Below are 22425 nucleotides of genomic sequence, written 5' to 3'. Positions count from 1 at the left end.
AACCTTGAAAATGAAAATTGTATTACCAGCAAAAATAGATTTATTCAGGAATAGCAGAGAATTGCAATTCAGCAGAGAAATGCAAGTCAGGGCAAAACCACACACAAGTCCTGAGAACAAAGAGGAGGAACATTCTTTTACAGAAGAAAGGTGGTGGGGGCGTGTTTGGGAGGGCGGTTTCAGTCCCCGTTGGAGTAAACTGGGAGTTCAAGTGTAGCGGCTTTTCCCTGGCTGAGCTGTAACGGTTTCTCACTGGCTGGGCTGTTGCCAGGGAAGGAGAAAATCTCCCTTCCTCCTGAGGGAGTAGTAAAGTGTAGGCTTCTTCCGGCAAGGTACTCTCTTCCCATCGGGTCTGCAAAGGGCTGCAAGCAGAGCTCCCCCTGCCAGCCTCCCAACTCCATTTTTCAAAAAAGATTTCATTTACTTACAAGAGAAAGAGAGAGAGGGAGCATGAGCGGGGGCGGGGACGGGGAGGGCGGGGTACAGAGGGACAAGCAGACTCAGTGCTGAGCCTGGAGCCCGAGGTGGAGCTCAATCTTATGACCCTGAGATCATGAACTGAGTTGAAACCAAGAGTTGGACCCTTAACCAACTGAGCCATCCCGGTGCCCCCCAACTCCATTTTAAATGAGGTTTCCTTTATTTCAGTTTTGCAGTCACATGGGGTCTTAGTCTGAGATGCTGTAACAAAAACACCAGAAACTGGGTGGCTTAAATCACAAACATTTATTTCTCACACTTCTTCTTTTTTTTTCTTTAATGTATTTATTTGACAGAGAAAGATCACAAGCAGGCAGAGAGAGAGGAGGAAGCAGGCTCCCCGCTAAGCAGAGAGCCCCATGCAGGACTCGATCCCAAGACCCTGGGATCATGACCTGAGCCGAAGGCAGAGGCTTTAACCCACTGAGCCACCCCGGCGCCCCTCTCACAATTCTGAAGGCTGGAAGATCCAGCCAAGATCCCGCGCTGGTTCATTCCAAGTCTGGTGAGGACTTCAGGCAGCTGCCTTCCTGTTAGGTCCCCAACAAGGCCGAAGGGGCGAGCGAGGGAGCTCTACGGGTGTCTCTTTATAGGGGCACTAATCTCATTCATGAGGGCTCTGCCTTCATGAACTAATCCCCCACCCCTTTCCATCGCATTGGGGGTTAGGCTTCAACATATGATTTTTGAGGCAACACAAACGTCCAGTCTATGGCAGAGAACTTCCCTCGGGCTCAAGAATTCATGAAAACTTAAAGAAAAGAAAGAGAGAGAGGGAGGGAGAGAGGGAGGGAAAAGGAAAGGGAAAGGGAAAGGGAAAGGAAAAGTGAAAGGGAAAGGAATTCACGAGAATTCGCAATGCTCAGACCTGCTGTACGTTTCCGCGTGTGCAGACACTCACACAACATCTGGGCTGCAGAAAGGAGCACCAGACACTGCTTTGTGATATTCACAGATTCCAAGGCAGGTCAACCAGCCTCCGCCCTAGTAGTTCTCGTGGGTTTAAAAAGATCTGTGTCTACAGCCCCAACTATCTCTTGAAGAATTAGCTCCTTAAACAAAACAGCTCATGAAATAATAGCTCAAATATTCCGAACTCACTAAAATCAACAGTGGGGGAGGAAGAATAAAGAGATGATGTCCCAGTATCAGTTGGAGATCACAGATCCATTTCAGAGGAATGAAACAGAGGCACCGGCCAGTCCTGGATCATACAAAAAGCTGACCGGGACCTGCTCACGCCAGAGTGAGTGAGTCAGTCCCTGACACCCTCCTCTGGGGCAGTCGTTTTGTTAGTGTTTCTAGGGATTTCTGACTCCTCCCCAGGGCACCAGGGGGCGTCTAGGAGGCACCCCCTCCAGGATGGGATGGCCAGAGTAGTGAGCGACCCAATACCATCTCCTCTGATTTATTTTGCAAAACGAGACAGTCAGACGAACACAAAGTTGGCCTGACCTTGAGGAATCTGGGTGGGGCAGTGGCAAGGGAACATTAAGTGTCACCGCTGCACACAGAATGGCTCAAGACAGCAAGGGTTTGCCTCTCCAGAGCACCTTGCCCAGAGCCCAGCTTGGGTTACCTGCTTGCCCCTCACACAGAGAGGGGAGCTCGCTTCCCGAGCTAGGATCTGCAGCGGACAGCCAGGGCAGGACCCCCGCTCCGCTGCCGCGCTCCCCTCCTCTCAGCCCAGCTGTCTCCCAGGTAGGAACTGGCTTCAGACCAGGCTTTTGTTTCACATCAATGAAGATGCTTTTGACCTGGGCCAACAGCAGAGAAGAATCACCAAAGAACTCTTCTTCCCAGGATCAGAGGAGGAAAACTTAAAAAAAAAAAACAAAACACACATCTTGGCTACTGTAGGGATCCCTTTCCTACAAGGAGGATCTTCCCTACTGTAGGGATCTCTTCCCTACAAGGAGGATCTCCCTCCCAAGGAAGTGGAAGTCCTTTCACACCTGTCGGGAATTTCCAGGGCTCCGGGCCTGACTGGAGTGCCCCGGAATTCCAGCACAAGGCCAGAGATGTGTTAAATTCTCATATATTCATAGAAGAGGTCTGGGGTCCCCACATCCCCAATAATGACCTCTGTCTAACACCAAGAGCCTGATCTGAGCCCCCTCCCCACCTTAGGAGTGTCCAGAACAGGCTTCATTTCACCAATGGGAGGCTAAATTCCTCCTACATTGGATTGGGAATTTACATCCCATCAGGATATAAGGAGCTCGGGAAATTCTGGCGGTCCATTCCCTCCTTCTCCTTTGCAAACTGGGGTTATTTTCACTGCACAGAAATGCTGCAGGAAAATTAGCCCCTTGTGCTTGAGCCCCGTGGGGCATTCTCTCCCTGGCCCTTAAAGTCTCTGGGCCCCCTAGCCTGGTCAAGCCCAATATCTGGAATTAGCTCAAAGGAGGCAAAGAGCAGGGGCTAGAGCGAGTGACAGATTTCTGACTGCCATGAGGGCCAGCCCCGGGTGTACAGCCTGTGGCCGGGGATAAACAGGAATGCTCCTGCTTCCCAGGGATCTGCCAGAAAGGCTGTGGGCCACAGGTAGTCACCCCAGCAGGTGAGCTAGTGTGGTCCCGGAGGCAGCCCCGCAAGACCTGCCCATGTGACTACAGGCTATGGAGAGAAAGCCTAGCTGTCCTGTGCTGGCCACCGTGGTCTCTCCACCAGCCAATCCAGGATCTCAGTCCTGGGGAGGAAAGGCTGTCACGGAGTCCAGTCAGCCGTAGGAGGGCAAGACGACACTCTAGTAGGAACAAAACCACCACACTCTGTCAACCCAGAGCAGGGTCACTCTTGCCCCATGGAGTTCCTTGCCCCAAAGCCTAAGCTACAGGAAGAAGGCCTCCCCCAAGCTCTGGGTACAGTCAAAGAATGTCTGCCGAGAGTGGGAAACGGGAGGGGTTTCCATCCATGGGACCTGGGTCACCTTGACCTTGAATCACAAATTCCACAGAGGCTGATTCAGATCATGGTTCGAAACCTTAGCCTGGAAAGTTTCCTGTTGCATTGAACATCTGAAAACCATCGATGGGGTGTGTGAGGTAGGAGAAGAGGAAGGGGAGCAGGGCTCTTCTCAAGTGGGGGGAGAGGACACACACCTTCCAGAAACTCTGATCTGGGTGGAGATCTGCCATGGGTAGACATAAAATACCCGAATCCCCCCACGTTAGGGGGGGAAGGATGAATAATATTGAAATTCAGTTATTTTGGAATTTTTAAAAAAATCTATTGAGTTGAATAGCCCTATGGAAGTAATCAAAACACTAAGATCCGAAGGCTTTTCCAGGCAGCAAAGGAGCTCACGCCACATCACCTGGGGAAGAGCACGCAGCGGCTGCAGACTCCCTGCAACAGAGAAGGGCGCTCAGAGCCCCGTCCAGCTGCCAGCAGTTGGAGACCTACCAGAACAAGGAGGAGGTCACCCTGCCCTGACAGGCACAAGGACGTGGCCATGCCTCCTGGCCCGTGATGCCGTCACCCCCACCCCTTGCTCTGGCCTGATCTCTCCTCTTACCCCATCCCCCGACCCCCGCCTCCCACCAGTCCCCACCCCCCAACACTCTCAACCCCTGGGGAATCACAGGAGACCCGCAGAGAGGTCCACCTGTGGCTCCGTAGCCACAAGCCGGGGCCCGCAGAGGCCCACGTCCGTGGCCTGCCTACTTGTAGGAGCAGATGGAGAGCATGGCACCAGCAGAGAACACCCAGAAGGCCGGGTACAGCGCTTCCGTGAAGTCCACTTTGAACTTATACATCAGGTGGACCTTGTCGGAGACGGCAAAGAAGATGACAAAGCCATGGTCACAGTTGAGCAGCACGCCGACCCGCGTGGCCTTGGTGGAGGGCAGCGTTTTCTCCACGTTGTTGTGCCACGCAGAGATCTTGGTGTTGAACCACTCCACGCACCACGAGGCGCTGTTGCGGCCCAGCCGGCTCTCGGGACCCTGGCGCGGCATGCTGCCGTAGCAGACGCCCACCCCGCAGAAGTTGTTCTTCTGCAGCTCCACCTCCCAGTAGTGGATCCCTTTCTTGTAGCAGTGCAGGCCCAGCACCTGAGAGCAGTACATGAACCTCTTGGGATGCGGCTGGTAGTTCAGGGGTGATTCAGCCACAGAGGCGACCGTGTAGTTCTCCGACAGCGCCACCTTGTTGTGGGCCGTGTTGTAGTCCAGGCTGAATTTAACCGCATCTAAGAAGGCATGACCCAAGGAATCAGTTACAAGGAGCCCAAAGGGCTCTCACGTATAAACATTTCCCCCAACTGGTAGTACTTATTCATTTATTTTACCCTTTCATCTATCCTTCCACCTGTCCATCCATCTACCCACCCACCCATCCATCCACTTACCTACTCATCCACCCTTCCCTCCTTCTTTCCTTTCCTTCCCTTCCTTCCTCCCTTACACCCATCCAACCATCTCCACCTGCCCACCCACCCACCCATCCATCCATCCATCCCGTCCATCAGTCCATCCATCCATCCCATCCATCAGTCCATCCATCCATGCATCCATCCCATCCATCAGTCCATCCATCCACCCACCTGCCCACCCGTCCAGCCATCCATCCTTCCTTCCTTTCATCCATCCATCCGCCCATCTATCCACCCACCCATCCATTCACCTACCCTTTCATCCACCCTTCCTTCCTTCCATCCATCCACCTGCCCACCCGTCCAGCCATCCACCCTTCCTTCCTTTCATCCATCCATCCGCCCATCTATCCACCCACCCATCCATTCACCTACCCTTTCATCCACCCTTCCTTCCTTCCATCCATCCACCTACCCACTCATACACCCTTCCTTCCATCCATCCATCCATCCATCTACCCACCCATCCACCCATATATCCATCCTTATATGTATCCATCTGCCCAACATCCATACACACATCCATCCATCCATCCATCCATCCATCCATTCTGTCCAGCCAGCCAGACATGTGTCCATCTGTCTACCTATCAATCCAGCCAAATGCCCATCTATCAGTCACCCAGATGAGTGACCATTCATCCACCCAAAGCCATTGACCGAGCACCTGATTCTGGGCAAGACGCACGACACTGACTAGACATGGTATCCGACCTCAGGGCAAGGCCAGCCCATTAGTGACAACACTGTGAGGCGGCACTCTACTCAATGGGTGGGCGCACGCTCTAGGGACCAGTGGCTCTACTTGGAGGGTGGGAAGCGCACAGGGGAACATCTCGCAGGTAGGCTGGAATTGGCGCCAAGCAACAGGAAGCTGAGAAATATTAAACAGAAGCAAGCAGCATGGGGTGAGGTCATTCTGGGCAGAGGGGATAGTGAGAGCAAAGCTTGGAGTCACAGGGAGGGTGGGCACGTGCTGGGACCAGGGAAGGCTAGGGAGCTGGCAGAGAGGCCCTAGCAGGAGAAGGGAGACATGTTGGGGACACAGGGCAGAAAGCTACAGGGTCTAGACTTTACTTGGTGGACCACAGGGAGCCAAACACAGACATTGCCTGAATATTCCTGGTTGGGACACTCGCATGGCCTCCCCACCCTTCCCACCACACTTCCAACGGTTCCAGGAGATCCAAAGACTGAGCTCAGCTGTGTGTTGTCCCTACGCTCAACCTCCTTCGTGGGACACACCCATCTCTGCCCTTCCCCTCCCAGGAGCACCCCCAACCGTGGGAGACAGATTCCCCAGGCAGCCTGGGGGAGGGGAAATCCCTAGCTTGGGAACCTGGAAACCAAGACCTGGGGGTTTCACCACGGCCTGCCATTCCCTTGCTGGATGGCTCTGGGCAGGATGTTTTTCCAGGAGGCCTAAGCCACCCCCAACACCACACCCCAGGGGGACAAAATAAACAGAGGAGGGAAAATGTTCTCTACGGTCCTGCGTTGCTGGAACTCCCTTTCTTTGCTCACATGGCTACTCTCCAGGAGCCCAGAGCTCCAGAAACCCGTGGTTCAGTGTGCTACCAGCAGCCCCACGGTGGTTAGCCCAGCAGCACCAAGCCTGGGTCTTGCAAGGAAGTGGGAACAACAGGAAGCTCTGGAGAGGCGGGCCCTGAGGAAGTTTCCCCCTCCCCCCACCACCCCAAGACAGCTCAACCCGCTGCACCCGCTGGAGAAAGGGAGGCCAGGGCGCCCTCTGCAGCGGGAGGTCTCGGGTACTGCATCCAAGTGGGTGCAGATGGGAAACAGGAGGAGCCTAGAGCTGGTGCTGAAGGACTGCCAACCGCTTCCAGGCAGTCAAGGAAGGAGAGGTTCGCAAAGGTGCTTAAGAAGGATCAGAGGTGCAGGTGGCGCCCAGGGGAGCCCAGGGACTGATGTGACTGAGAGGTCCAGCACACTGAAGGTTGAAAGGCGTCCTTGACGTTTAGATGCATGGGGGCTGCCGCTACCCTCGGCCAGAGCTGGCCTGCTGCAGGGCAGGGACAGAGGCCAGACTCGCGGCTCTTGTCCCCCCACAGCCCCGGGAAAGCTCGGGCAGCCGCGGGACGGGGTCAAGGCCCCAGGGGGTTCTGACACGCAGCCACAGCCATGTGGCTGTATTTTTCCAACTTCCCTCAGAAGGATCATGGAGGAAAGGAGATTACCCCCCAGCTTTCTGGGCTGGTCGCCAGCAGCGTGACCTTGCAGCCCTGGCCTGGGGCCCAGGAATCTGTAGTTTTCCCCAGCATTCAGGTGAAAGGGAGGCTGTCTGCATTGGTGGTGGCTTTCGTATTCCTGTTTGTTTTGCTTTTGCTTTTGCAATCAGGGGAATTTAAACACGCTGTTGCGGGGGCGGGGGGGGGGGGCAGGCCCCAGGAGAGCCGGTGATGGTGTGGAAGGCCTGACTGAGAGAGTGAGCGCAGACAGAGGAGGGCCGGGAGGAGGCGGCAAGCGGAGATGCAGGAGAGATGGCAGCAACAAGAGGCCGAGGGGCCCCTCTTCTCTGTGAAGCAGAGGAAGGTAGGTGGGACAGGGAGAGGACCCATTATGGCAAGTTGGAAGCCTCTGGAATGGCAGGGGAGCTGAGGAGAAATCTGGAGTGGGGGAGCTGGCAGTGGGTCCCCAGCGATGCCCGAGGCATGGGCTGGGCAGCAGATGTGGGCCCAGAGAAAGGGGCGAGTGGAGCTGGTGGGGGGGGCGGGAGGGGGCGGGGGGAGCACGTGCTGAAAAGGGAGCGAGCAAGGCTGTGGCAAAGTGGAGGACAGGCCAGTGGCTAACAAGGGGAAGGGGGAGCCAAGTTGGATGTCCAGACAGAGGCGAGGGTAGAGACCAGAGAGTAAAACTGACAGCCAACAGGACTGCTCCTCAGAGCCGACGCTACTCACACTCCAGGAGCTCAGGCCTGGACTTGGCTAAGAAGGTCTCCAGCACCTTGGCCTTGACGGCCGCCGCGTTGGGCTGTGCAGTGGGGGCTTTGCCTATACCTGGATAAGGACACGGAGAGCCGTTTTTCAGAACAAACTCAAGAGTGGACATCCCACACTGCCCCCAGCCCGAAGGACTCACCCTCCAGGTTGGCCCAGGACTTAGGAATTAGGACTCACCCTCCGGATCCACGAACTCTCCCTGGGCTCCGAAGGTGGGCATCTTGGTGGCCGAGGCTCCAAAGGTGGGCATCTTGAAGGCTGAGGCGGGGGCTAGGGATGAACAGGAGGAGGAGAAACATGAATTGGACACATGATACAGTGGCCCGATGGCCCGTCCTCCCTTCCACACTGATCCTCAGGAACTACTTCCACGCACACACCAGGATAGCCGGAGCGACACAGCCGAGTCCAGACAGGGCTGCGCTCATCGCTCGTCTTGCTCACGTGCACTCGCGCTCACCCCCAACCTCAGGCCCGCCGGCCACCCAAGCACGTAATCACAGAACCCCGACCGGAGAGGTCAGCCTTTGCGGCCAGCCGTCGGTTCCACACTCGGGCAATCCCAAGAAACAGTAAGAGGCACAAACGCATAACTTACGAGGTTTCTTGGGTTTCTTTTCTTCTTCTGAAACAGAAAATTTTCCAAATTGATATTGTGAAGCACAGCACAGGGACACTTTCAGAACACCGTAACAGGGGCGCTGGGGTTGCTCAGTGGTTAAGCGACTGCCTTCAGCTCAGGTCATGATCCCTGGCGTCCTGGGGTCGAGCCCCATGTCAGGCTCCCCATGTCAGCGGGGAGCCTGCTTCTCCGTCTCCCTCTGCCCCTCCCTCTGCTCATGCTCTGGTGCTCTCCTGCGCATGCTCTCTCAAACAAATAAGTAAAATCTTTTTTAAAAACCGCCATTATAATAATCATTTGCATGAATGTGACCCATACAAATAGAGCTAGGATGTTTTCCCTGGAAACAAGCCAATGAATCTATGGTGACAGAACCTGCGTCAGTGGTTTTGGGGCCTGGGACTGACAAGGAGGAGCATGAAGGAATTTTCTGAGGTAATTAACTCTTTAACTTGATTTGGGTAACAGGAACTCACCCATACACACCTGTCAAAATTATCAAAGTGCATATTTAAGATCTGCACATTGTACTGTAGATAAATTATATCTCTATAAAAGAAAAAAACACTCCAACCCCCCCCCAAAAAAAAGGGAATCAGCAAAGAAATGTGCTTGCCAAATTATCACAACAGTCTTTGAAAAATTCTCTGGAACGTGCACCTATGAAAACTGAATGTAGGGGCGCCTGGGTGGCTCAGTGAGTTAAAGCCTCTCCTTTCAGCTCAGGTCATGATCCCAGGGTCCTGGGATCGAGCCCCGCATCGGGCTCTCTGCTCGGCAAGGAGCCTGCTTCCCTTCCTCTCTCTCTCTGCCTGCCTCTCTGCCTACTTGGGATCTCTGTCAAATAAAACAACAACAACAACTAAAACTAAATGTACACTCTTGAGTCCCACCCAGGACCCTGCTGACTCTGACAGTCCGGGGCTGAGGCCCAGCGACCCGTGTTTTACACACCCCTGGTGGGTCTGAAACATACTCAAGTCTACGTGAGCTAGATTTCAGGTTCCCTCCACCACCATCCCCACCACTGGAGTGAAAAGGGGTGCTGTGGATCTTCCCCCTGCCCGCAGACAAACCCTGCTCTCTCCTATCATCCTTTACTTCCCCGCCAGCCCCCACGCAGCCCCACAGGACACATACCTCCCACCTCACCGCTCTCCCTTCCTCCCACTTCCAAGTCCTCTGTCCAGATGCTGTCTTCACTCTGGCCCCATCGCCTCCTGCCTCGCCCACTCCCGCAGGATGAGCCTCTTGGGAGGACCCAAGGCTGAGCCGCCGCCTAGGACACGGCCCCCTCCCTGACCCTCACGGGGGTCCTGAGTCTCATCTACGCTGTGACATCCATCCACTCCTCCTCTGCCTGTTGTCCCGTCTCAGCCAGCATCCCCAGCTCACCCCTGCTAAGAGAAGCGCTTGTGTTGTGATCTGGGGCAGCTCTGGGGGAGAAGGGCGGCGGGCCATCTGCGGACATGGGTGCCCAGAGCCTGTTCACTGACTCTTCCTTTCACTGGTCACACCAGGTGCCCTTCCACCTCTGAGGTGCCCTTCCACCTCGCTGAGCTGGGGGCCACCTGCTCCATCCACACCAGGCATCTCTGCCCCTGGCTCTGTACTCCGTTCGGAGACCAATACCACACATCTGTCTGCCAAAGGCTGCCTAAACTCTAAAACCAAGCAGCGGCAGCACAGACCCAGAGTTCCCGCGGCTCCCAGGGGCAGCACCCCTCGGGGAACGCTGACTTTTCAGGGAAGTGACGACAGGCACAGGTCGGGATGCTCTGAGAGCACCAGCACAGGATGACTCCAGAGGGAACCGGCTCTGAATTCCCTCGGAACTCCTTTCCGGGTGAGGGGGCAGCCACTGCTCCTCGGGACCTGCATCAAGCTCCTCCAGGGGGCGCTCTGCCCAAGAGCCAAAACTCGGGTGTCCGCAACTATTTCTCTAGAGGAGCAGGTGCTGGTAACCTTGCTGGCCCAGGCTGCTGCAGAGCCGGTCCTGCTGAGCACCCCAGGGGAGTCCCCACAACAGCCCCTCTAGCCAGACTCCTCTGCAGAGGCACTCGCCCCTCCCCCGCCCCCAGCCATTTGGGACGGGTTGACAGGAGCCCCAGAACAGCAGCAGGGTTACTTACTAGGGGCCTTTTTCGCAGAGTGGGTGGGTTTGTGCGTGGGTGCTGGGCCATGCTCTCCAGGGTTCCCTGTGCCAAAGAAGAAGGGGTTAGTTCTTCCAAAGCAACCCTAGTTTGGGGGCCAGCTTTGCCAGGGGCAGGCGGAGAGAGGGTTTACAAAGGTGATCTCCACTGACCTTCCCTACCCAATCCTTTACAAGAGCTAGAAACAAGGGCACGAAAAGGGTTTGGTGTGTCCCTCTTTTCTCTGGCTGAAAATGTAGCTGGGGTCAATGTTTTCTCTGTCAGCGCCCTGCTCCATGACCTCTGTAGCCTCTCTTGAGGTTCTGGATCTTCTGGTGTCAGTGGGAACAAGCCCTTTGCTTGTGGCAAAGAGGCCAAGAGGCCTCATTCCTCACCCCCTGGTTTTTCCATCACCCTGCCCCAGACCAGCAATTACTGAGGGAGCAGGAAAACAAATATATGCATGGCCAGCTCGTCAACAGCCATCCCCTCTGCACACAGCACGCCATGCCGGTTTCAGAGGCCCTTCCGCAAGGACACTCGGCTCTCCAAGCCCCACCCCTGGGAATACACTGGAAGATTCGCTATGTGCCAGGCTCTGTGCTAGGCACTGGGGAGAGAGAGTTGGATGACAAACAGACCAAGCCCCTGCCCTCACAAAGACTGTAATCTAGCGGGGGAAGAACAAAATGACAGATGTGCAAAGGCTCCTGTGCAAAGGGATCATAAGGATCCTGGGACCTAGTCTGAGGAGTGAGAGGGTGGTGACAGGGGAGGCTGACTGAGAAATACAGTATTTCAGCTGATCTCTGAAGGGTGAGAGGAGTGAACTTGTGAGGATGGTGGAGTCTGAGCCTTCTGGACAGTGGGAAGGGCACATACAAAGGCCCTGTGGCAGGAAGCTTGGCATATGCAAGGAAGAGCATGCATAGAGATGTGTGGGAGGAAGGGGCGCTTCAAGGCTGGTGAACGGACAGGGCCTGACTAGGGAGGGGCCTGGAGAATAGTGCCAACAGTGTGATCTGAAATCCAAAAACAATGGAAATTCTCTGAACAGTGCGAGGGGAGAAGGTCCCAGGAGATCAGATTTGCACCCTGAAAAGCTCTCTCTGGCTGCAGCAGGAGTGGATGCAGAAGGACTTTCTAGAAAGTTGACACAGGTGGGGGCAACAGAAAGCAGGCAGGTGTTGGCTGGCAGCGGGGCCAGTGGACTGAGTCAGGAGAAATTTAAGAAGTAAAATCTGGTCCTCGATTGGATACAATGGGCAAAGAAAGGGGGTGTCAGAGGGGAATGCCAGGTTTCTCTGACCCCAAAACTAGCCATTCCCCACCAAAGACACTGATAACCCAGAGTCCATCCGAAAGCCACCTGAGCCAGCCTCTCGATCACACCCAAGAACAGCCTGCCCAGAAAGCTCCATCGTTTAACATCTAGGCGCCCAGAAAGGTTTTCAGAAAGATGGCTACAACTCAAGATGTTTCCCCGCGACCTCCCAGATGGAGGGCAGATGCAACTCAAGCCCCAGTGCTGTGGATCAAGACCCTCCCCCACCCCTAAACCCCAAGGGGTCTCAAGGGTCCCGGGAGGGAAGCACAGGGACTGCTAATGGTTACCTGAGCTGGTGGGCTCCTCGGGCTTCTTGTCCTGGGACTGCCTGATAGACCGCTTCAGCTCGTCTTTGAGGTCTGAGGTGCCCTGACAGACGCCCCTTATCAGCTCCTGATTTAGCTCCACTTTGGGGACGTAGACCGGCTTTGTGGACACTCCTTGCAGCTTTAGCCCTTTCTGCAACAGGCCAGGGCGTTAGTTCGGGCAGCTCCAGGGAAGCCAGGGCCCGGGCTCAGGCCTCACAAACCCCAGGAGGACTTTCCTCTGCCCATGTATGCTCAAGTGACAGGCCAGAGATTGCTGGGGGCTAACGGGCCACTTTCAGTCCCAGCTCTCTGGACCTGGAAGGGCCCTCAGAGGCCACTCACCTAGCAACGGAGAAACTGAAGTCAAGAAATAACATGTGTACCCCCCCACCCCCCCCCAAAAAAAAGAAAAGAAATAACACGTGTGAAAGGAAGAAAGAAAGAGAAAGGAAGAAAGAAAAAGAAAAAGGAAAAAAAAAGGAAACAACAAGCATTTTGCCAGGAACTCTGCCAGTTGCTGTGGCAAGGACAAAGTTGGGACACACAAATCTCTGACCACCCCCGCCCCCCGGCAGATAATGCTCTTCCGCTCCTCCCGCCGTGGCCGGCCAAGCACAGGAGCCTCAGGCCGGTCTGCAGCCCTCCCGGACCAGCTCTGAACACACGTTCTAAAACTGGATGGAGACACCTCAAGGGGCAAAGGGTTCAGCCAGGGCACATCCAGTGAAAAGGAAGGAGCTGCCAGAGGGTGCCACACTTGGAGATAAAATCGGGTCATACAGCATCAAGAGGCCCAAGGTATGGACTTAGAATGCTTCTCAGAAAGCTCTAGGCAGCCAGACCAACAAAGAGGAAGGAACACTGAGATGAAAGTCAGTGGTGCCCAACCCAGGCATGGAAAGAAGTCCCTGCGGGGAGAAGAAGAGAAGGTTCCCAGCCACTCCTGTACTCTCGCCAAGACCAAAATAAGGACTCTGGTCCTCTGAGATGTCGTCGCCCCATCGATGGGGCTCGGGGAACACCTGCTGTGTGCCAGGAGAAGGGGGCAGTAGTAAGGGATGGGTCTTCCCAAAGAAGCGGCAATCCGAACACACACAACCAGCAGATGGAAACCCGGGCCACTGAGTGCTACAGCAGAGTGAGACCTGTTTGGTCACCAGTGATGGCAGAGCAACAGGATCCAAGGACGATGGGGGGCAGCTGGAGTGGCCCTGGAGGCAGAGAGGGTCGGGCACGGCATCCAATGCCCAGGGTGTCTGGGGAATGGCCGGTGCCCTGTTGTGGTTACAGCATGGGCGGGGCAGAGACTGGCAAGAGAGGAGGCTGCTGACAAGGACAGGTCACCCAGGTCCTTTAGAAAGACACTTCCAGGGTCCACGGGGAGGAGGCATGGAGGGAAGGGGACGGAGGCGTTTGCAGTCGGCAACACTCTAAGATGGCCCCCAAGATGCCCGCCTGGTCCAGGGGTGAGTACCCTGTATGATCTCCTCCCCCCCCGAGTATGGGCAGGACTGTGAATACGTTAGGCTAGCACTCCCGTGACTCAGTTCCCGTATGCGGAAAAACTGCAGGAATGCTACAGATGTAACGAAGATCCGAAATCTGCTGGTTTTGAGTCCGTCAGAAAGGCGAGTATCCTGGTGGGCCTGATTTACCAGCGGGAGCCACTGAAAGGGACCAGGCTTGTAAGAGGGAATGAAATCTTACCATCTGCAACAGCATGGACGGATCTGGAGACTAGCATGCTAAGCAACATGAAGTCAGAGAAAGGCAAATACCACCCGATTTCACTCACTCATGGCAATTTAACAAACAAAACAATGAGCAAAGGGGAAAGAGAGTGAGCGAGAGAGACAAAGTCAAGAAACAGACTCTTAATTCTAGAGAACAGTCTGGTAGTTACCAGAGGGGCATGGCGGGATGGGGTAACAAGGTGATGGACATTAAAAGTACACTTATCATGAGGAACACCGAGTATACAGAATTGTGGAATCTGAATCTGGTGTACACCTGAAACCAATATAACACTGAATGTTAACTAGATACTGGAATTAAAATGTTAAAAAGGGGGGGGTGCTGGATGGCTCAGTTGGTGGAGCATGTGACTCTTAATCTCCGGGTCGTGACTTCAAGCCTCACATTGGGTGTCCAGCCTACTTAATTGAAATTTATTTTTAAAAAGGAGAAAGTGGGGCGCCTGGGTGGCTCAGTGGGTTAAAGCCTCTGCCTTCGGCTCAGGTCATGATCCCAGGGTCCTGGGATCGAGACCCACATCGGGCTCTCTGCTCGGCAGGAAACCCGCTTTCCTCTCTCTCTGCCTGCCTGCCTCTCTGCCTACTTGTGATCTCTGTCTGTCAAATAAATAAATAAAATCTAAAAATAGATAAATAAATAAAAAGGAGAAAGAAAAGATCAATAATCTAAGTAATCTACACAGCCAAAAAAAAAAAAAAAGGGGACCAGGCTTTCTTTCTCCGCCGGCTTTGAAGAAGTGGCTGGCAAGCAGAGAGAGGGCCACCGTGCCAAGGAACCCAGAGCAGACCTCCCCCGACAGCCAGCGGGAGAGCAGGCCCTGGGGCCTGCACCACGAGAACCGAATTTGGCCAACAACTGCATGAGCTTGGAAGACAACCCGTAGCTCCAAAAGGAATGCAGCCCAGCTAACCCTCAGATGGCAAGCCCTTAAGCCAAGCACCAACCCTAAGTCTCAGAAGGGGTGAGGTAACAAATAAAATGCTCTTCCAAATCATGAAGTTTGCAGTAAGCTGTCACAGAGCAAATGGACACTGCGTGAGTCTCAGGACAGCTCCCAGGGACCCCGTCCAGCCCTGTCTCCCGGATGCCCTACAGCCCCTGCCGTCACCAGGGTCATGGCACGCAGGAAGCGCGTTCATCTGTCTTCACTGAGACCTACCTCCAGAAACTCGAACTCGTCCCCCTTGGTCAGGACAAGTTCAACCGCCTCCTTCAGATTCTGGATCTCACTCCTCTTCTTGAGAAGGATCTGGTAGATGTTGTCAAACTTGGTATTGACTCTCTTCTCCTCCTCCTTTATCTTCCGAGTGGAGGTGGCCTCTGCAGCGTCGATGAGCGCCTTGATTTCCATGTACTCCTGTCTCAGCTGCTCCATCCTCCGATTCGTAGCCTCCTAATAGGGCCAAGACACAGCGGACAGCCCAGGAAGTTAAGCCCGCGGTACCAAGTGTTGGTGAGATGTGGAGCACCAGGAACTCTTTCCTGTGCTTCGTGGGAGACCAGATGGGCACAACTGCTTTGCACGGGACTTTGGCAAAGTCTAATGAATCTAAAGGTGCTCCTCCCCAACCCAGGCAATAGCCTCTAGAAAAACACTTGGACCCCTGCCCCAGAGACAGACCCAAGAACGCTCCTAGCAGAACTGCTTGCATTAGCAGAACCCTGGGAACAACCAAATATCTATCAGTAAGATACAAATCTTCAAATTATTCATAGAATAGGATATTAAATAGTAATGAAAACTAATCAACTAGGGCAAGGCACGGACACATTTCCACAAGGGAAAAAACAACGTGCAGAAGACAACTCGGGCGTGATGCTTTTTATGTAGAGCTTAGGAACAAAGAGAATGGCTTCCTCTTAGGAAGAGAACACCCCTGGGTACAGGGCTGTCCCGCCACAGACGACATCCCCAGCCACCCCTGCAGCTAGATGCGGCCACGGGACTGAGCTGCTCCCAGTGCAGCGCGCACACAGCACTTTTCTCCCCTGTCCCCTCTTCTGCAGGCTCGAACAAAGACGTCCTGGGGACCCAGCTCCAACTAGAGGTGAGAAACCCCCTGCAGTACCGGGTAGTAAGAAAAGACTCTGAATCCTGCACAATCACGTGGAACGGAGACATCGCCGCTAGTCCTGGCGGCTCCCATTTGGCTCTGAGCTGCCAACCGCGCCAAAGAAACCTCTATTTTATTTAAGACTCTGAATTTGGTGGTGGTGGTGGTGGGGGTAATCTCTGTCAACAGTTTAACCCGCCCCCTCCAAACAGTACACATGCTTTCCCATACATGCCTTCACCTAAGCCACAAGGCCACCGTGGGGGAAAAGCTGTGACCCCACTGTGCAGCTGGAAAAACTGAGGCTCAGAGATCTGCCCACAGCGGGCAAGTATCACAGGCTATTTTGTAAAACAGCTGGTATTCTAACTCAGAACTCATCTAATTACACCACAGGCTGCCACCATAAAACCAGACGCTACGGCTCTAGAGCGGGATATTTAAAACTCAAAACTTCTTTCAATATATTCCTTCAGGGGCGCCTAACTGGCTCAGTCAGAAGAACACGCGACTCTTGATCTTGGGGTCATGAGTTCAAGGCCCACAGTGGGCACAGAGATTACTTAAATAAACGTAAAACAAAATAATAAATAAATAAATAAACTTAAAAACACATATAGATATTATATTAGATATGATATCACTTTATTATATATTTATATATTTTTTTACTTATACATATAAAACACATATGTATTCTTTTAATATTGAAAACCTTACAAAACTTATAAAAACTAGACCCCCCCAAAATCTCTCATTCTATTCATCCAATGCTTCTGCTACTCTTCTGTTACTATACTTCCTTTCAGTCTTTTTTCCTACACTTCCTGTAACAGGTTGAATGATGACCCTCCCCACAAAGATATGTGCAGATTTCCGAACCTGAGAAGGTGAGGTTACTTGGCAAAAGTCTTTGCAGGTGTAATAAGGTAGGAATCTTGAGATCAGAGTATCCTGGGCCACCCGGATGGGCCCCAAATCCAGTGACAAAGGTCCTTGTTCGTGACAGAAGACACAGAGGAAAGAGGAGGCCATATGAAGACAGAGGCCGGGGCTGGAGTGACACCAGCCACAAGCCCAGGAACGCCTGAGCCTCCAGAAGCTGGAAGAGCCAAGGAAGGATTCTTCCCTTGAACCAGGAAGTGTGGCCCTGACTGATTCTGAACTTCTGGCCTCCAGGACTGTGAGCGAACACATTTCTGTCTCTGTAAGCTGAGCTGGGGGTAACTGGTTAGGTTAGCTCTAGAAAACCAACACACTTGATTTTTATAAATAGAACTCTAGTGGGTATATACACTTTTGTTTCCCCTTTTTTTTCACATTTAAATCATAACCACTTTTTAGATCAGTACTTTTTTTCTCACGATCTTTTGTTTTTTTTTTTTAAAGTAAGCTCTACGCTCAAAGTGGGGCTTGAACTCACAACCTCAAGATCAAGAGTCACATGCTCTACCAACTGAGCCAGTCAGGCGCCCCTCTATGACTACTTCATGGTCCTAATTTTTTTTTTTTTAATTTCCCTCTATGTCTTTTTTTTTTTTTTAACGATTTTATTTATTTATTTGACAGAAAGAGATCACAGTAGGCAGAGAGGCAGGCAGAGAGAGAGGAGGAAGCAGGCTCCCTGCTGAGCAGAGAGCCCGATGTGGGGCTCGATCCCAGGACCCTGAGATCATGACCCGAGGTGAACACAGAGGCTTAACCCACTGAGCCACCCACGTGCCCCTATGGCCCTAATTTTTAATGATTGCCCCCGTCCTCCCCACACAAGGTCAGAGCTCATGCACTCAGTTTAGGTCGACAAAGAATCTTTCCGGGGGACACAGCTTTCTGGATGTCTTGACAGGTGGAGTTCTCTTCCTGACTCCGTGAGGGAAACCAACCCAAGCCCAGGGCAGAGCCCCGTCACTCACCCGCACATCGTGCTGCCGGGCTCTCACGTCCTCCAGAGCCCTCGAGGCCCCGTTGATCTGACTGTAGATGACGGTCAGCTTATGCTTCAGCTTGGTCTGCAGCAAAAACAACCAGCATGAGAGATCACTGGAGCCCAGCCCCCAACACCAGGGACTGCCCTGGCATCTATCCCACAGGTGCTTCTGCCACCCTGAGACTTGCCTGCCTATAGCTAGCTTTTGGAAGCATTCTCATATTTATGGTCTCCCTTCAAACTCCTAGAGCAACAGTACGAGAAAGAAGTTATGAGCACAGGCTTTGGAGACAGACGGACTAGAGTGCCAGGCCCTGTTGCGAGCTGTCCCAACATCTCTCACCTGTGCCCTCGGCCAAGAAAGAGATACAAATGTTTCCACCTCCCAGGGCCAGTAGCAGAATTATCTGAAACAACGTATGAACTCAGCACAGTGCCAGGACTTTACTAAGGACAAACCAAACATCTGCTTCTATTATCAGGAGCTTCTTCATTAACACCCATTTTTCAGACAATGAAACAGAGGCAAGGAGGCCAGCAAGGGGGCTGAGCTCACACAGAGCCAAGAACAAGCTGGAACGGTTGCTTCAAGGATGGCAGATGAGGTCTTTGGAGCCAACTCTCCCACTGCAAACAACGAGAAAAGCAAAAACTGCAGGGAAGAAAAATCTGCTAACTGACAATCGGAGAGCTAATTAAGCAGGGAAGGATGACGGAGCCGGAGCTGGGAGAAGGCCATCCAGAGAGATAAGCCTGGCATCTGGGGTTGCTCCCCCAGAACCATCTGCCAATTCCAGAAGACAGCTGGAAGAGTCACTGTCAGCCTCGGGGAAGCAGCGGGACAAGAGTCAGGGCCCAAGGCTCATTTGTTTGGCTCCAAGGGACCTCCACAGGCTACGTGCTAGGAATAAGGATGAACAAGCGGTAGCCCAGCCCCCCATCAGCAAAATCCCTTTAACGGAACTAAGGTGACTCAGAATTGTTAAGTCCCTAGTCACCTCCAGGAACCAAGGCCAATTACGCATGAAGGGAGACAGTATCATCCAGAGCCTCTTAGTATTTCTATAAATTTTCAGAATCCGTAGCGGGAGCGACCCCCCTCCCTGCTTAGGTGACATGCTGGGGCACAGAAACGGGGAGGGGAAAAAAACCCAGCCCCAGAATAAGAGCAGCTAGCATTTCTTATATACGCACTGCAAGCCAGGCCCCGTGCTAGTGCTTTACAGGTGTTAACTTATTGAAAGCTAAGAACAACACTGTAAGGTGCGAGTTACCCAACCTTTGGAAGAATGGACTCACCTCACTGTTAACTGGTGTTACAAGGTCCCAGTGTTATTACAATTAAAGCACTGAGGACACAGGAAATGTCCAGGAAAAAACACTTACTTCCCCTAACGAGCCGGCTCCACACCCTCCAGCCTGCCCCCTCCACTTTCCTGCCTCTCCCACTCCACTAGAGATATTCAGATCTAAACCTGACCTTGAATCTGGATTTGAACAACCCAGTGACAGTCAACTATAAGGGCTGGAAGCAGAGATTAAGGGCTGGAAGCAGGGATCAAGGTCACACTAACTTGACCCTGAAAGTCCAAGTTACTGATGGTGTTTCAGATTCAACCTCTGTGACAATGCCCTTTGACCTGGCCTCTAACAGTGGCCAAGATAAACTGGGCCATAGGCGGAAGGCCAGGCCAAGGCAGATCTGGACTCACAGGTCTCAGAGCTGGAAGAGAACTCAGAAAACCCAGGGACTGCCGACTGTTCCACCTCCAACAGCTGCTCTCAGCAGCGCACCCCAAAACTCTATGTTTGGTAAAATTCTATCCACCATAAATGAGATGCATATATGACAGTCCCCTGATGGCAGAGAGAGGGGCCTATGTGACTCCAGACAAAGGAACGTGGCCCAAGGACTTCGAGAGAGACAATAGTCCCCTCACTAAGGGTAGAGAACTTTCTGAAGTGGAGGATCTATTCACAGACTGAGGACCTGAGTTCTCCATGAGGATGTGGGAGGCTCCAAAGTCCCGAGTCCACCCCAAGACAAGCCAGCTGCTCAGGGCTGGGGCACTGCCCAGATAGGGCTGGCTCTGCCCCAGTAGGGAGCAGCAGCAGGGCTAGAGGGGGAGGCTGATCGAAGGACTTGGCAAGCCAGGACAATGGTGAGGAGCAGGGAGGTGGCAAGGTCAGGCCTATTACAAGGATTACAAAACCAAGCGTGTGTGACAAACAAGTACGAGGGAAGTGAAGATCTCCCCCAAACCACTAAAATCAGCACAGACCTGGAAGTCTCCTTAGGGAGCCACCTGTCCACCTCCTCACTTTACTGATGAAGACTCCGGCCCAGGGGCCAAAGCTGTGCTGGAAGTCGCACCACAGGGATGGAGAGCACTGCCCTGCAAGAGTCTGGCTCTGCCTTTGGGTAGCACCCAGAGCTATCTGGCACCTGGCCCACCCTTCTGCTCGTAATGACCCTCCCGGCTCACTGGAACTCTTGGCTCATCCCAACTTTTTGTTCGTGTGACCTCAAGCCTCCAGGAATATCTCATGCTCCATGAACTCGGGTATCAGGCTGGTCATGGGGACAAGCAGCAAACTGTAGAGTCCAACCAGCCAGGCTCCTGGTGCCTGCTTGGCCACTTAATGGGGTACCTCACCCTAAATTAACTACTCTGGACCTCCATTTCCTCAGCTGTACCATGGACCGAATAACATCCACCTCTGGGATGCTGCCAAGATTCCACGAAGGAACCGAGGGAGCCTCCAGGGCTCATATCCGACGTGGGAAAACCTCTACAGACTTAACGCAAGCAACCTCAGCTGTCCTTAGTGGTCCCCTCTGTAAGACAGGGAGGAGGGGAAAGACGGTGGGCCACGGATGACGGCGGAGGGCTCTATGATCTCCTTGCTCCTTTGCACTCTGACATCAGGGACGCCCCTGCCCCGGTTCTCGGCCGGGCAAGACCCATCCTCCTGCCCCCGGTGAGCCGCAGTGGACCACGATGCCCACAGCGTCTCCCTCCACTCCGCCCCGCCCCGCAGTCCCAGGCTGCCGCCCTGTGCCCTCGCCCACCACCCTCTACCTCCAGGTCGGCGCTGGCCTGGCTCAGGGGCACAGGCGAGCAGGCCTTGTGCTCCACTAGGCAGATGTGGCAGATGCACTCGTCGTGCTGGGGGCAGAATAATTCCCGCAGCCGGTTGTGCCGGGGGCACTTGCGACGCATCAGGTCCTGGACTGGGGGCTGCAGCTGGTGGTCCCGGAAGGCGGGGCTGTCCAGGTGCGGCTGCAGGTGCTCCCGGCAGAAGGAGGCCATGCACACCAGGCACGTCTTGACGGCGACCTCCTTCAGGCAGTGGTCGCAGGCCACCGGGCCCGCCGGGCTGGGCGCGGCGGCGCGGGTGGGCAGCTTCCAGTCGTCGGGGGGCGGGGGCGTCGCCCGGGCCTCCTCGGCCTGCAGGAACTGCTCCACCACCGCGCACAGCACGGTGTTCTTGCGCAGCTGCGGTCGCGCGTGGTAGCTGGCGCGGCACTGCGGGCACAGATACGGCGAGCCCTGGACGGCCCACGTCTCGTCCAGGCACAAGCCGCAGAAGTTGTGGCCGCAGGGCGTGGTGACCGGCTCCTTGAAAGGCTCCAGGCAGATGGAGCACGACAGCTCCTCGGCCAGGGGGACCAGCTCCGCCATGGCGCTCCTGGGGACTGGACGGGACGCGCTGGAACTGCGGCCGCGACTGCCACACACGACCGCCGGAGGCCCGCGAGGAAACGAAACTGAGCGGCAGGAGGGGCTGGCCCCGCGGGCCTCCAGGAAGTCACGTGGGGGGCGGGGCGGGGCGGGCCGCGCGGGGTCCCCCCCGGGGTGTCGGGAGTGTGGAACGCGCTGAGCTAGGCGGCAGCGCTGGGAGCCGCGACGGCTCCGCCGAGTGGGCGTGGGCGCCGGGCTCGGGGTCTCAGTTTGTCCCTACGAGCTGCAGCGGTTTCTGCCCGGGCGCCCCTACCCCCCAGGGCGGAGGAGGAAACCTGCGCCGCAGGTGGGGAACCCCGGCTGGAGTGGCGCTCCTGCCCCAGCGCGCCTGCAGCTGGTGCCTTCTGCGGAGAACTCACCGGGACCCGCGCTGCCCCCTGCGAGCCCTCCAGGGAGAGTGTCTATCAGTCCTGGCCTTGAAGACCTAGGTGTGGAACCGAGAAGCTGCCACTCCTCGCCCGGTTTATAAGCCCTTCCTTCTCCCCTCCCCTACCGAGCCGGTTGCGCTCGGCTCGTGGGCATATGGTCCCTGAAGGCCGGAGCTCCTTGGCACACAAAAAGCTGGCGATTTCTTTCCATATCAACCAGTAGAACATGCAGTTTTGTTTTGTGTTTAATTTCCGTTCTACTTTACTGGGCTTTGCAGATATCCTTGGGGTTGTTGTTTGTTTTGTTTTAAGATTTTATTTGTTTGTTTGACACAGGGAGATCACAAGCAGGCAGAGAGGCAGGCAGA

General features: G+C 54.4%; 1 protein-coding gene across 2 annotated transcripts; it reads right to left on the bottom strand.

The window, feature by feature from the left end:
• Positions 1-850: 850 nt before the first annotated feature.
• On the bottom strand, positions 851-21657 carry TRIM25 (tripartite motif containing 25). 2 transcript variants are annotated; one of them, XM_044248622.1, is made up of 10 exons: positions 21027-21657; positions 17930-18025; positions 15122-15355; positions 12187-12358; positions 10573-10638; positions 8417-8443; positions 7996-8088; positions 7777-7875; positions 4150-4675; positions 851-3831 (listed from the first exon to the last, which is right to left on the bottom strand). In XM_044248622.1, exons 1-10 carry the CDS (start codon positions 21627-21629, stop codon positions 3786-3788), a joined length of 1962 nt encoding a protein of 653 aa, XP_044104557.1. In that variant the 5' UTR covers positions 21630-21657; the 3' UTR covers positions 851-3785. The 2 variants fall into 2 exon arrangements, with proteins under 2 accessions (XP_044104557.1, XP_044104558.1); XM_044248623.1 differs by lacking the exon at positions 851-3831 and having other exon boundaries at positions 4146-4675.
• Positions 21658-22425: the final 768 nt, after the last annotated feature.

This window comes from Neovison vison, chromosome 5 (assembly GCF_020171115.1).
Source record: "Neovison vison isolate M4711 chromosome 5, ASM_NN_V1, whole genome shotgun sequence".
NCBI lineage: Eukaryota > Metazoa > Chordata > Mammalia > Carnivora > Mustelidae > Neogale > Neogale vison.
Note: the sequence above shows the minus strand (reverse complement) of the source record. Positions and strands in the feature narration are given on the sequence as shown.

Coding starts and splice junctions, on each gene's coding strand:
- TRIM25 (XM_044248622.1), bottom strand. CDS start 21,629: ATGGCGGAGCTGGTCCCCCTGGCCGAGGAGCTGTCGTGCTCCATCTGC. Junction 15,356..17,929: donor CCCGGCAGCACGATGTGCGG/GTGAGTGACGGG, acceptor TGGCCCTATTAG/GAGGCTACGAATCGGAGGAT. Junction 7,876..7,995: donor AGAGTTCGTGGATCCGGAGG/GTGAGTCCTAAT, acceptor GTCCTTATCCAG/GTATAGGCAAAGCCCCCACT.